The sequence below is a fragment of the Caretta caretta genome, chromosome 2, assembly GCF_965140235.1.
Source record: "Caretta caretta isolate rCarCar2 chromosome 2, rCarCar1.hap1, whole genome shotgun sequence".
Lineage (NCBI taxonomy): Eukaryota > Metazoa > Chordata > Testudines > Cheloniidae > Caretta > Caretta caretta.
This window is the reverse complement of record NC_134207.1, coordinates 238,492,209-238,506,349: the sequence shown is the minus strand read 5'-3', so window position 1 is coordinate 238,506,349 and position 14,141 is coordinate 238,492,209. Positions and strand designations below refer to the sequence as shown.

The following is a 14,141-nucleotide window of genomic DNA, read 5'->3' as shown; positions in this document are numbered from 1 at the left end:
CTACACAGCACCGGCACAGCGTACTGGAGGGATGTGATCTATATAGCACATTAATTGCTCCATGTAGACCCTGCTGGTGTGCTCAAAAAGGTACCTTATTTGCATTAACGTAGTCTCGTGGGTGCCTTTTTAGAGAGCACCAGCAGGGTCTACATGGGCAGTTGGAATGCAGAACAACATGATTTACAAATCACCCTCCTCTGAGAAGATACAATAGTTGGAATCTGACTGACCAGTGATAATATCTGTTTGACAATAGTAAAGACGTCTAACATTAAGTTAGGTAGTCTTCCTAGTGACAAGTTATATATCACAGAATGTACCATCAGAACGGGCCCCTTGTTGAAAATCTCAAGAATAGTCTAAGAACTGAAATGACATGCATACTAACATTTGCCCCAGCGATTCCTTTCAAGGTCAGTTGTGAAACATTAAGCAGGGCATTCTAGAAAAGCTTTGTGTCTATTATTTGTGAAGTGCATGAACAAAGGATTTCACTGATCAACATGAATAGCATGGAGACTGTAAATTCGAACTGCTGTTAGTAACTGAGTTATAAGCCAGAAAGACTGTGTTCCCTATGTCACTTTAAGTCCCTCCATTGGCATCCACCACAAACTTCTTGTCCTAACCTTCAAAGATCTCCACAATTCAGCCTTGTGCTACCTACCCACCCTGTTATCTTCTTTTGAGGTTGAGTTGCACCTTTGATAATGCCAGCCTCTATTGCCTGCTCATTAATTTCTCCCACAATCACATTTACGCTTTCTCCCATCGCACCCCTTTTCATGGGCAAAAAACTCTAAAAAGCCACAGAATCAACACCTTATCCTCCAAACAAAACACACCTGCTGTACTGCTTACAGAAAGCTGCCATGTAATAATGGCTAGGCAAGTGACCAGTTGTAATTACGATTACTGATTACGGACTGCACACAACACTAGATTGGGCTAGAACATCCTACTGATTTCGGTATCCTGTATTCCTGGGGGAATTCTGTGCCACTGCGCAATAAAAAAATTTGCAGAAATTAATGTTGTGCATGCAGAATCTCCCCCCCCACACACAAATGGGCTGCAGAGATGTTGGCCACCACTAGGGGCTGCTTGACCTGGCAGAATCCAGCTCACAAAGAGAAGATGGGGGGGGAGGGGGGGATGGCGAGGAGGAAGAGGAGTGGAGGGTTCCCAGCAACTGCAGTTCTTGCACACCCTGAAGGGAGGAGAAAGCTGCATGCAGAAAACTCCACAAAAACCTGGGATCCAGAATCAGGCTGTTTCTCCTTGTGGATCCCTGGGTTCTGGGAGGTAGAGCGTGAGAGAGTGTGTGTGTGAGAATGTGTGGGTGGGTGGGGGGGGTTGCACTCTGCTGGGCTCTGGAGGATAGAGGCTGTGTCTGGGCTGGGGGGGGGTGTGCAACAGGTGGCCTCCGGGAGTAGGGGCCCATGGTTGAGCTCTGCAGGGGAGGAGTGAGAGTGTCTGGCCCCGCACCTGGGATCTGGGGTAGGGAGGGGGCAGAGTAACAGGAATTAGGTTGTTGTAGGGGTTTCTTTATCTCTACTCCAAGGGGAATATGTGTGTGTGTTCTTACAGACATACTTGCTGACAGGTATTTTGAAATAAATTACCAAAATAATTGTAACTGGCATAATTAGAGAGTGTTATTTTGACAAAATCTGCAGAATTTTGCAGAATTTTAAAATATTGTGCGCAGAATTTTTAATTTTTTGGTGCAGAATTCTCCCAGGAGTAATACTGTCCTCACATTTCCCCAAACACCTTGTTCATCTCCTCTACCTATTATGTCTGGTCTTGGAATAGAATAAGCTCTTTGGGGCAGTGATTTAACAAGTTTTTATAGGGCCTAACACAATGGGGCTCTGACCTGACAAGGTCTCCAAGTGCTATTAAAACATAAAACATTCAACAGCAGCAACAGCTGGAGATACTCCATGCAAGATACCAGCACTACATTTCATAAATAGAGCTGGTCAACTCCAACTGTGACCCTGATTATTACTGGGATATACCAATTGTGCTCTGATTCTCTGAAGCAGTTTATTTTGTTTTTCTTGTGTACAATTACTGAATCAATGATTCCAAGCACTGACAAACTCTTATTTTGACAATAATAAGACAAGACACAAAAAGTAAACCATCAGTAATAGGCAGTTGAGCCTGAAAATATTTGAAGAACCCTGCAACACCCTCTCTAGTTGAGAATGAAGTGATCATAAGAACAGCCCTTCAAAGAGAGACAAACTGCAAATATCAACCAAAGAAGAAGATGCAATGGAACGGTCAGTAGGAATGCAACAGCTAACTGCTCCAGAAGGTAGATGGTATATCAAATAAGAAAGTTGAGAGTTGGAGAGAAGCCCATCTGCCGCTGATCAACTGCTTTAAACTGTCTGTATCATCACCAAAACCAACATGACAATATTCCTCTGACCAACATACTAAGTGGTACAGAAAGCTTGAAAACAAATTGCTGCCTATAGATAGAAGCGCTGAAAGAGAAGTATCCCATACAGACAGACTGTTAGGATAAAAAAGAAGTATGGCAGCATTCATTCACATAACAATTAGAAATGGGAAAATGGGTAATGCAATCTACATATAAAACAGCAAAAAAATAGGAAAAGCAACCCCACACTTTCTCTGAATAAATAACCATCACAGAGACCACAAACAGAAGCTGCAGATTCTGACTGTAACACTCAAACCAAAGAATAGAGGTCAAATAGTTCTTCAAGAACTCTCCACTCCTGCAAGTTTTTAAGGAAAGGTTTGGCATGGCAGGAGACGTACAAAGGATCAGCGAATAAAACACAAAGCAAAGCAATCTCAAACTATTTTCAGATTCTAGAAGAGTAAATAAAAGAATGACTGACTGATTTGGAAGTTTGATGACAAAATTAAATCCAGTATTTTGCATTTATATTATGCTTTTAATTCCAAAGCATTTGACAAACTGCGTGTGTATATATATATATTTGTAAAGTGCTTTAGGATTAAAGGCGTCATATAAATGTAAAATACTGTATTTAATTTTACAATTATCTATTGATATATAAATCACTAATATTAAGCACCACCTCTGGGACATGAGTAAAGGCAGACAAATCACCAGACATCATACAGAATTGCAGAAGGCTCCCCTCCCCCGGCCTTTTATTTTTTTTAATTTATTCATTTATTTTTTTTAAATAATAAACAGTAGATAATTGTATTCTTCTTTGACCTTGTATGTATATTTGGACAAAAAGTTCCATGGAACTAATGTCCATAGAAAACAGACAGCAGTATTGCGTGGGTATTCTTAATGAGCCTCTACACACCATAAACTGCATGGAATTTTGTTTATATACCTGAGAAATATTAATGGTTGAGTTAATTTAGCTATAATTGAATCTTGTGGTTTGTGTGCATGTGTTTCAAGCCTGATGTTTCAATCAATAAGCTATCTCGTCTTTTCCCCTATTATACAAATAGCTAGTTATGAACTTGAATACTTTCTTCAGAGCAATTTTGATCTGTTTTCTGTCTGAAACCCAGGAAGAATAATTTTTGCTCACAATATAGTCTCAATTGGAAAAATAAGGTTAGATTAACAACCAAATTAGCTAGAATTATGACAAGTAGTACTGGATTTACTTGCTAGCATTCAGTCTAAATTTCATGAGTGGAATGCCCTTTGATCGGGGAACTGAATATGATGCTATTCAGAGCTAGCAGAAGTGTGCGAAGAAAGGAACATCCTCAACTTCTTATATCAGGATAGATCTAACACCACATAGAGGTCAAAAACACATCAAATTTAAGTAATGAGATGAACTATTTTTTAAAATCTTAGTTCTAGAGACAAAGCACAGAAATTTAAGATAGAATTGGAAATACAGAATATAGACAGAATGATCAGTGAGAATGTTTTGCACAGTTTGAGTTTGCAAAAAAGGTACAAGCAGGTCTTTAAGAAACATTTAGATGCTAAAAACGAAGTGGGTGGGAGTAACCTTATACAGTTTTTGCTCACAGAGAACACTGTATACACACTAATGCATCGTTTCGTAGAGGTGCTGATTTCCTCTTTAGTACCTTTTCCCCCTGCAAGCTTTCATTAACATATACATTTGGTTGCCTCTCTATTTGTCCACTAGAAGTTTGCTTTTTTACAGTGAATGTTTCAGTTTTTACATAAAATTGTTGTAACACTTAAAATTACTAAAAAAGAAATTTAGTAAAAAATTCTCTATTTTCAGTTTCTTTATTCTGCACATTTGATAACATTTGTGTGTACAGCCAAACAGCTTTCTTGACTGTCAGTTGCATTTCCTATCTTATGCACTAGAAATTGCAATGCTTTATTTAAAAATGCTGGAAAATATCTGTGAAGGCAAGGGAAGGAATGCAAGACTTGAGCCCTTCATTTAAAAAAAAAAGAAAAAGACAACCCACTACACTTTACAAATAAAAGCCATTTAAAAAAAAATATTTCAGGGCATACTGTTTAAAGGATACATACTGAAATTAGTTATTTCAATTAATATACATTGACAGCATCTTTTTTAATTCCTCCAAAATTACTCTCCTGAAGTGTAATTCTGTTTCACAGTGCTATATTCTGAGAATAATTCCTTACTAAGGCCTCGTCTACACTACAAAGTTAGGTTTCAGAGGAACAGCCGTGTTAGTCTGTATTCGCAAAAAGAAAAGGAGTACTTGTGGCACCTTAGAGACTAACCAATTTATTTGAGCATGAGCTTTCGTGAGCTACAGCTCACTTCATCAGATGTTTACCGTGGAAACTGCAGCAGACTTTATATACACACAGAGAATATGAAACAATACCTCCTCCCACCCCACTGTCCTGCTGGTAATAGCTTATCTAAAGTGATCAACAGGTGGGCCATTTCCAGCACAAATCCAGGTTTTCTCACCCTCCACCCCCCCACACAAATTCACTCTCCTGCTGGTGCTAGCCCATCCAAAGTGACAACTCTTTACATAATCAAGTCGGGCTATTTCCTGCATAGATCCAGGTTTTCTCACATCCCCCCCACCCACATACACACACAAACTCACTCTCCTGCTGGTAATAGCTCATCTAAACTGACCACTCTCCAAGTTTAAATCCAAGTTAAACCAGAACATCTGGGGGGGGAAGGGGGTAGGAAAAAACAAGAGGAAACAGGCTACCTTGCATAATGACTTAGCCACTCCCAGTCTCTATTTAAGCCTAAATTAATAGTATCCAATTTGCAAATGAATTCCAATTCAGCAGTTTCTCGCTGGAGTCTGGATTTGAAGTTTTTTTGTTTTAAGATAGCGACCTTCATGTCTGTGATTGCGTGACCAGAGAGATTGAAGTGTTCTCCGACTGGTTTATGAATGTTATAATTCTTGACATCTGATTTGTGTCCATTTATTCTTTTACGTAGAGACTGTCCAGTTTGACCAATGTACATGGCAGAGGGGCATTGCTGGCACATGATGGCATATATCACATTGGTGGATGTGCAGGTGAACGAGCCTCTGATAGTGTGGCTGATGTTATTAGGCCCTGTGATGGTGTCCCCTGAATAGATATGTGGGCACAATTGGCAACGGGCTTTGTTGCAAGGATAAGTTCCTGGGTTAGTGGTTCTGTTGTGTGGTATGTGGTTGTTGGTGAGTATTTGCTTCAGGTTGTGGGGCTGTCTGTAGGCAAGGACTGGCCTGTCTCCCAAGACTTGTGAGAGTGTTGGGTCATCCTTTAGGATAGGTTGTAGATCCTTAATAATGCGTTGGAGGGGTTTCAGTTGGGGGCTGAAGGTGACCGCTAGTGGCGTTCTGTTATTTTCTTTGTTAGGCCTGTCCTGTAGTAGGTAACTTCTGGGAACTCTTCTGGCTCTATCAATCTGTTTCTTTACTTCTGCAGGTGGGTATTGTAGTTGTAAGAAAGCTTGACAGAGATCTTGTAGGTGTTTGTCTCTGTCTGAGGGGTTGGAGCAAATGCGGTTGTATCGCAGAGCTTGGCTGTAGAGGATGGATCGTGTGGTGTGGTCAGGGTGAAAGCTGGAGGCATGCAGGTAGGAATAGCGGTCAGTAGGTTTCCGGTATAGGGTGGTGTTTATGTGGCCATTGTTTATTAGCACTGTAGTGTCCAGGAAGTGGATCTCTTGTGTGGACTGGACCAGGCTGAGGTTGGTGGTGGGATGGAAATTGTTGAAATCATGGTGGAATTCCTCAAGGGCTTCTTTTCCATGGGTCCAGATGATGAAGATGTCATCAATATAGCGCAAGTAGAGTAGGGGCTTTAGGGGACGAGAGCTGAGGAAGCGTTGTTCTAAATCAGCCATAAAAATGTTGGCATACTGTGGGGCCATGCGGGTACCCATAGCAGTGCCGCTGATCTGAAGGTATACATTGAAGGTATACCACACCAGTTCCCAGAAGTTACCTACTACAACCTATCCTAAAGGATGACCCAACACTCTCACAAGTCTTGGGAGACAGGCCAGTCCTTGCCTACAGACAGCCCCGCAACCTGAAGCAAATACTCACCAACAACCACATACCACACAACAGAACCACTAACCCAGGAACTTATCCTTGCAACAAAGCCCGTTGCCAATTGTGCCCACATATCTATTCAGGGGACACCATCACAGGGCCTAATAACATCAGCCACACTATCAGAGGCTCGTTCACCTGCACATCCACCAATGTGATATATGCCATCATGTGCCAGCAATGCCCCTCTGCCATGTACATTGGTCAAACTGGACAGTCTCTACGTAAAAGAATAAATGGACACAAATCAGATGTCAAGAATTATAACATTCATAAACCAGTCGGAGAACACTTCAATCTCTCTGGTCACGCAATCACAGACATGAAGGTCGCTATCTTAAAACAAAAAAACTTCAAATCCAGACTCCAGCGAGAAACTGCTGAATTGGAATTCATTTGCAAATTGGATACTATTAATTTAGGCTTAAATAGAGACTGGGAGTGGCTAAGTCATTATGCAAGGTAGCCTGTTTCCTCTTGTTTTTTCCTACCCCCTTCCCCCCCCAGATGTTCTGGTTTAACTTGGATTTAAACTTGGAGAGTGGTCAGTTTAGATGAGCTATTACCAGCAGGAGAGTGAGTTTGTGTGTGTATGTGGGTGGGGGGGATGTGAGAAAACCTGGATCTATGCAGGAAATAGCCCGACTTGATTATGTAAAGAGTTGTCACTTTGGATGGGCTAGCACCAGCAGGAGAGTGAATTTGTGTGGGGGGGTGGAGGGTGAGAAAACCTGGATTTGTGCTGGAAATGGCCCACCTGTTGATCACTTTAGATAAGCTATTACCAGCAGGACAGTGGGGTGGGAGGAGGTATTGTTTCATATTCTCTGTGTGTATATAAAGTCTGCTGCAGTTTCCACGGTAAACATCTGATGAAGTGAGCTGTAGCTCACGAAAGCTCATGCTCAAATAAATTGGTTAGTCTCTAAGGTGCCACAAGTACTCCTTTTCTTACTACAAAGTTAGGTTCACATAAGCTGCCTTGCGTCGACCTAGTTATGCATGTGTCTACCCTTAAATATATTTCCCATGGATGTAAGTGCCCCTTTACAAACACACTACCACCATCTCCTTCGTGTTGAGCCAGGGTTGATGTACTGAGGTTGATACGGCACAAGTGAAGACACTGTTACTTATGTCATCCCTAACAGTCCTCCAGAAGAGGTCTCACAATGTCTGACAATGACTGCTCTGCTGTCAATTGTGAACTACATAGCCCAGGGGTCAGAGAGACCAGAAAGCCTCCCTCCCCTTTAAAGCCCCACGAATTTTTCAAATGTTTTTTTCCTGACTGTCCAGGTTGGCAAGCGCACCTAGCAGTTCTCCATTCTTATGCACAACTGCCCAGCTGACTATGCTAGCTACATGCTTCAGATAAGTTGCAGCCTGGAGTAGATGGGAGATACTGGATATGCGGAGAAGAGCCTGTGTGAGCACAGCTGTAGAAAGGTGGACATCTATAAACAGATTGCACAGGGGATGTGGGAGCAAGGATCTGACATGGACCAGCAGCAGTGCCTCATGAAAGTGACGGAACCACATCAGACATATCAGAAGGCCAGGGAGGCCAACAGTCGATCCAATGCCAAGCTGCAGACCTGCCGCTTTTACAAAGAGCTACATGTCGTACTTGGCAGTGACCTCAATACCACTCCACACATCACCGCGGATAAACTCCGTGGGGCCTGAGTCACAGGCCCCTGCCATGAACAGAAATGAGGAGGAGGAGAAAGATACAGGACATGCTAATGGGAGGAGGGGTCCAGCTATGCCATGAACCAGGACCTGTTTGAGACTCCATTCCAGTCCAGTCAGTCCCAACAGTCAAGCCTGGAGGAGCCCAATGCAGAGGAAGGAGCCACATGTGTAAGAGGAGGTTATTTATCTCTCACTGCAGGTTCTTCAAGATATGTGGTCTCTATCTGTAATCCACTGGGAGTTATGCATGCACACCACACACTCAGAGTTGGAGAATTCTGAAAGTAGTGTCCACTGGTCTGCGGATGGCCCCTCACTCACCCCATGTTTCCAACCAAGGTGATAAAGGACAGGGCAGAAGGACCACATCTCCAGTTCTTCCTCTACCATGAATCTGACAGACTCGAAGCAGACGGGAAGGAGGATGGGAAGTGGAATACAGGTAGGGACCACACATCTCAAAGAACCTCTGGCTACAGGTAAGCAACTTTCTCTTCTTTTTTTAAGAGACTGTCTCTATTGTATTCCATTGAGGGTAACTGACAAATAGTGCCTAGGTTGGAGAAGGGTGCCATGAGGAGGATGGAAGGGTTGTGCAGAGAACCGCCGTGCCAAAGGAGGCATCTGATGCTAAGTCCTGCTCCAAGGCATAGTGTGTTACTAAGGTATGCACAGAACTCCTTGTGTGTGCTCTACATAGGTCTATGAGGGCATGTCTACATTACCCAAAGGATTGACGGGCAGCGATCGATCCAGTGGGGGTTGACTTATCACGTCTAGTCTGGACGCGATAAATCGATCACTGAGCACTCTCCCGTCGACTCCGGTACTCCACTGAGGCAAGAGGCGCAGGCAGAGTTGATGGGGAAGCGTCAGCTGTCGACTGACCGCAGTGAAAACACCGTGGTGAGCATATCTAAGTACGTCGACTTCAGCTACGTTGTTCACATAGCTGAAGTTGCATAACTTAGACAGATTCCACCACCCCCCATTGTAGACCTGGCCTGAGAAGCACTTTCTGAAGGGAGGCTGTGTTGGTAGCCTGAGCCCATATCTCTCTGGTGGGGAGGAAGGCCCGACAGCTGATAGCAGAGATTGATGAAACCAGAAATCCTCCTGGAGATGGCCTGTCCTTAGTCTCTTGGCTACTGCAATAAACGGTCTAGGGGACCTTTCCTGATGTCAAGGGAATGGAGTTGGTGTTCTTCTGCAGAGGTATGTGGTTTCGGGAAGAAAACAGGTAAGTGAATGGATTACTTCATGCGAAAGTGGGATACCACCTTTGGTAGAAATTTAAGGTGTAGACATAAGGAGACCTTATTCTTGTGGAATATTATGAACGACAGATCTGCTATCATAGCTCCAAGTTCACAGACTCTTCTTACCAAAGTGATAGCAACCGGGAAGGTTGACTTTAATGGAAAGGAGAGATGTGGAAGACGATGCCAATGGCTCAAAGGGGGGTTTAATTGAAGCAGAGAGTACCAAATTCAAGTCGCACTGAGGTATGACCGTTTGGAGGGGAGGGAAGATTCTGAGGAGGCCCTTCCAAAATCTAGCAGTTAGTGGATATTTAAAATCAGAGCAACCCCTCACAGGTGGATGGAATGTGCTGAGTGCCATCAGGTGGACTGTCAAAGTGCTATGGGTAAGACCCAATGACTTTAGAGATAGAATGTAATCCAGGATTAGGGGAATTTCTGCCACTTCTGGTAGAACCCCTTTATGTTAGTCCAAGACGAAAAAGTCTCCATTTAGCCTGGTAACATTGTCTAGTGCAGTTCTTCCCACTGTTAGAGAGATGTCTTGTATAGCTGAGGAACATGTCCATTCTAGAATAGATGTCCATCCAAATACTATGCCCTGAGGTAGAGTGGATGTGGAGTGGGGTGCCAGTGTACTGGGTCAGAAGATGATCAGGGAAGTTCAGGATGGGAACTGGTGGACAGGACCACATGTGAAAGAAACTGGGGAATCAAAATTGTCTGGCCCAGAGGGTGTGTATGTGTGTGATAAGAGTGACCACCTCCCTCTTTTCAGATTTTGTGGCATACTCAAGGAAGGAGCAGCAGTGGAGGGAAAGCATAGTTGAGCTGGTCTGACCAAGAGGGTAGGAGAGCATCACCCCGGGAGTGATAATCAATGGCTCCCCAGGAGCAGTACATGGTGCACTTGCTGTTGGTCTGAGAAGCAAATAGGTCTCTGGTTGGGGTCCGCCATTGTTCAAAGATGTCGTGTAGCACTGTATCGTGAAGTTCCCACTCATCATCAATCCCGAAGTGTCTGCTGAGTGAGTCCACAGGTACATTCTACATCCCTGGATAGGGTGATATGATGTTTGATGTATCAGGTCCAGAAGTTCAACATTTCTGTGCACAGAGTGGAGGATCTCACTCTCCCATGTCTCCCCTTGTTTGTTGATGTAGAAAACAGTGCTGGTATTGTCTGACATGATCAGAACCTGGTGAGAGCATGTGAGTTGGACAAAGGATTTGCAAACCTTTTTGTACTGTTCAGAGTTCCATAAGACTGAGATGCATCCTGGATACTCAAAGTGTCCATGTACCTTGTATCATAAGGTCATCCATATGGGCTCCCCAGCCCACTAAAGACGCACTGGTGATGATAATTTTGTTTGGGGAGGAGGGAAAAAAGAGAACTCCCACACTACATGTGGGTCAGTCTATCATAGGAGAGACGACAGCACCCTGGCTGGAACCGTTAGCCTGAGGTTCAGAGAGTAATGGTTCAGTGAGTACATGACTGGAGCCAAGTCTGAAGGCAGCAAAGGTCACGCAGGTGCACGAAGCCATGTGGACAAGAGACAGACAAGTCGTGCCTAGTACTTGAGGGTTGTTCCTGATGAGATATGACGTTCATCTCCTGAAATTTGTCAGGTATGCTTGTGCTGTGGTAGAGTTTATGGTAGTCCCAATGAAGTCCAATGATTGCATGGAGTTGAGGATTGATTTCTCAGTGTTGACGCTGACTCCCAGCAAAGCAAGGAGGTTGAGTGACAGGTTGGCATATGGGCTTCTTAGTGCAATTTGGCAGCCAGGAGCCAGTCGTTGAGGTACAGAAAAACAAGGAGACCATAACACCTGGCGTAAGCTGCTACTATGGAAAATATTTTGGTGAAGACTCTGGTAATGGTAGCTATTCCAAAGCTAAGTACTTGGTGTCGGAAATAGTTGGCGCCCTCCGTAAACCTGAGAAAACGTCTGGGCAGGGTAACTGTCTATGTGGAAACAAGCATCCTTCATAACAAGAGCCATGAACACACATCTTTTTCTAGAGATGGAATTATCGCTGCCAACGTAACCATGCAACACTTGAGTTTGTAAATGAAATGACTGAAGTGGCAGAGGTCGAGGATTGGTATCCAACTGCCCTTCTTTTTGGGAATCAGGAAGTTAAGTCGAGTAGAATCCTATTCCTTGATATTCTAGTAGGACGCGTTCTATTGTTCTTCACTGTAATAAGGAGTTCACTCCTTGGACGAGAATAGTGTCATGAGAGTGGTCCAAAAGGAGGTGGGGAGGAGGATTTTGGAGAAGTTAGCATTACAACAAAATTAAAGAATACCACTCATTTCTTCAAGATCAAACTTCTTATATCCACAAATGTACCAGTCAGGATGGATAAAAATCAATGATTAAAAAAAAAAAATTAAAAAATGTTTTTTATTTAAATCAGATTTTTTGATAAAAATGCTTTTTGAGGAAAAAACCAATCTAAAGATAGTTTTAATTAAGATACATTATAGCTCAAAGATATCTCATTATGGAATAGGGATTATAAATTCTAATTCTATAAAATGAGACAATATATTCATGTCATGTTTAAGAAAAATTTTGTAAATGAGTTCCAATAGTTCATGGATTAGGGACCCAATCTAATGGGGTTCCACAGGCTTCCGTATAGTTTATTTAGATTAATCTTTCTATCTACCCAATGAGACTCAGTGCTCAGTCTAGAAGATACCATCAGAGATGCTTCGTTTTTGCAGTTCTCAAACTGTGGATTTGTGTCTCCAGAGGTAACATGCTTGTTAACAGCAAAAATGTCTTTAAAATAAATAAATAAATAAATAAATAATGTACAGAGGCGAAAAATAATAGACCTCAACTCCAGAGTCCCTCTGCAAATTTGTGTACACAGAGTCAATCCCTTACCTCTCTTTAAAAGTGCAAAGTTTCAAAAATTTAAATGTATAGAAGATTCATTGTTGGGGCCGAATAGATCTGGATCAGGAGAAGAAGTCTGTAGATAAATGTGAGAAGCAAGGGACATATGCTTGTTTTGTTAAAATATTATATGTTTGCTGTTGAAGAAAAAAAATCCAGAATACTTAACGTTGTTGTTTTAGTTAAATAAAACAATTAAAATATCTGTCTGGTGATGTTCTCCTCCTAACACAGCATGGTAAGAAACTCCTCCAAATGTTAAAGATTAACCTGTTGAATTGGAGATAGTTCACCTCCCAGTGACTTCATAAATATCTGCTTCAATTACCTTTGGTAAATGAAATGACCAAACAATCATTCATTTTCTGATATAGCTGTAAAACTAATCTGAAAAGTTTTCAAAATAAATCACTGTTTAAAAACATAGTGTGTACCTTTTAAAAATGAAACCTACATCCATCTCTGAGTTGTGAAGAATATGTATTAAGGTTATAACAACCAACAAGAATGCACTTTTATGTAGAAATCCATGATTAAATCGAGTCTTCCTGACTAGTGATTTAAATCAATTTGATTTAAATCAAATCCACCCTGGTACCAGACATATTCCCGTGTATCATTATAGGGAAACGTAAGTAGTTTGTCACTGGAATCCCAACAAGATACATTTGATAGAAAATGCATGGGTCCAAGACAGCTTTGAAACATTAATCCGACAGACAAATTGACAACTGCAGCAACTACAAAGTTCCAAAATAACATAAAAAGAATTTTAGGCACCCTTTTAGTAGAGATCAATTGAAATACAGTTTGCAGTATATGCATGTAAATGGCAAACCTACTAGTTCAGGTGAGAATTAATTCAGGGAAGTCCTATGCCTGTGTTATAAAGGAGGTCAGACTACATGATCACAATGGTCTCTTCTGCTTTATCATCTAATTCAAACTTCAGAATTCAAAGTTCTGTCAGATAAGCGGATTATGAAAACCATGGTTTAATGTGAAACTGAATCTGAACCACAAAAATCATGACTAAATTAACTGTTTCAAGCATAGGAAACAGGAAAAACATGTTTAAATTCTAGAAGTCAGACTTTCTAACCAACACCACAAATTCAACTTACAACACTGAGCAATATTAAAAATAGTTTTATCTGACATACCTTTTCTATCTGTTTTCTGAGAAGGGATGGACGATGTGGGTGTAGGCAGTTTTGATAAAGTAGATGCTCCATTAGCATCAAAAGATTTCTTTGGCTGGTGATCAGATTGTAGAGAAAATGGAGTAGGAGGAACAGTGCTTGGGGTAGCAGTTGGATGAACCACTGGTTTGATGGGATGTTGTACTGGAGTAGAACTACTGTGAGTCTCTGCTCTTGGCAGTCTGTAGTCTCTGTCATTGTGTCTGCTTGTCTGAGACAAAATATTCTGAGGGAGTATACTACTGGCATCACTGGAATGTTTGTCTTCCACTGTTGTAGGGTTCACAAAGAACGTTGCAATAAGAAAAAAAAAGATTAAGTTAGAAACTTCACTAACATTGCAAGGACTATGACTAATTCAGTAGCATACTAATGTTTAAATTTGATTAGGCTTTCATTATTTTTTTTAAAAATGTCAACTGCCAGCACAATAGCTATTTGCAGCTCAGTATTGGCAAACAATCTGATTTTAGTCACTGACAACATGCCCCTTCTCAAA

General features: G+C 41.9%; 1 protein-coding gene across 2 annotated transcripts in view; it reads right to left on the bottom strand.

Annotated features, from left to right (window-relative positions):
• WAC (WW domain containing adaptor with coiled-coil) overlaps window positions 1–14,141 on the bottom strand; it is a 118,391-nt gene that overhangs the window by 42,506 nt on the left and 61,744 nt on the right. For both annotated transcript variants that reach the window (XM_075125952.1, XM_048837780.2), the window contains exon 7: window positions 13,604–13,912. In XM_075125952.1, the coding sequence (XP_074982053.1) occupies window positions 13,604–13,912 (309 nt within the window). The remainder of the gene's footprint in view (window positions 1–13,603; window positions 13,913–14,141) is intronic.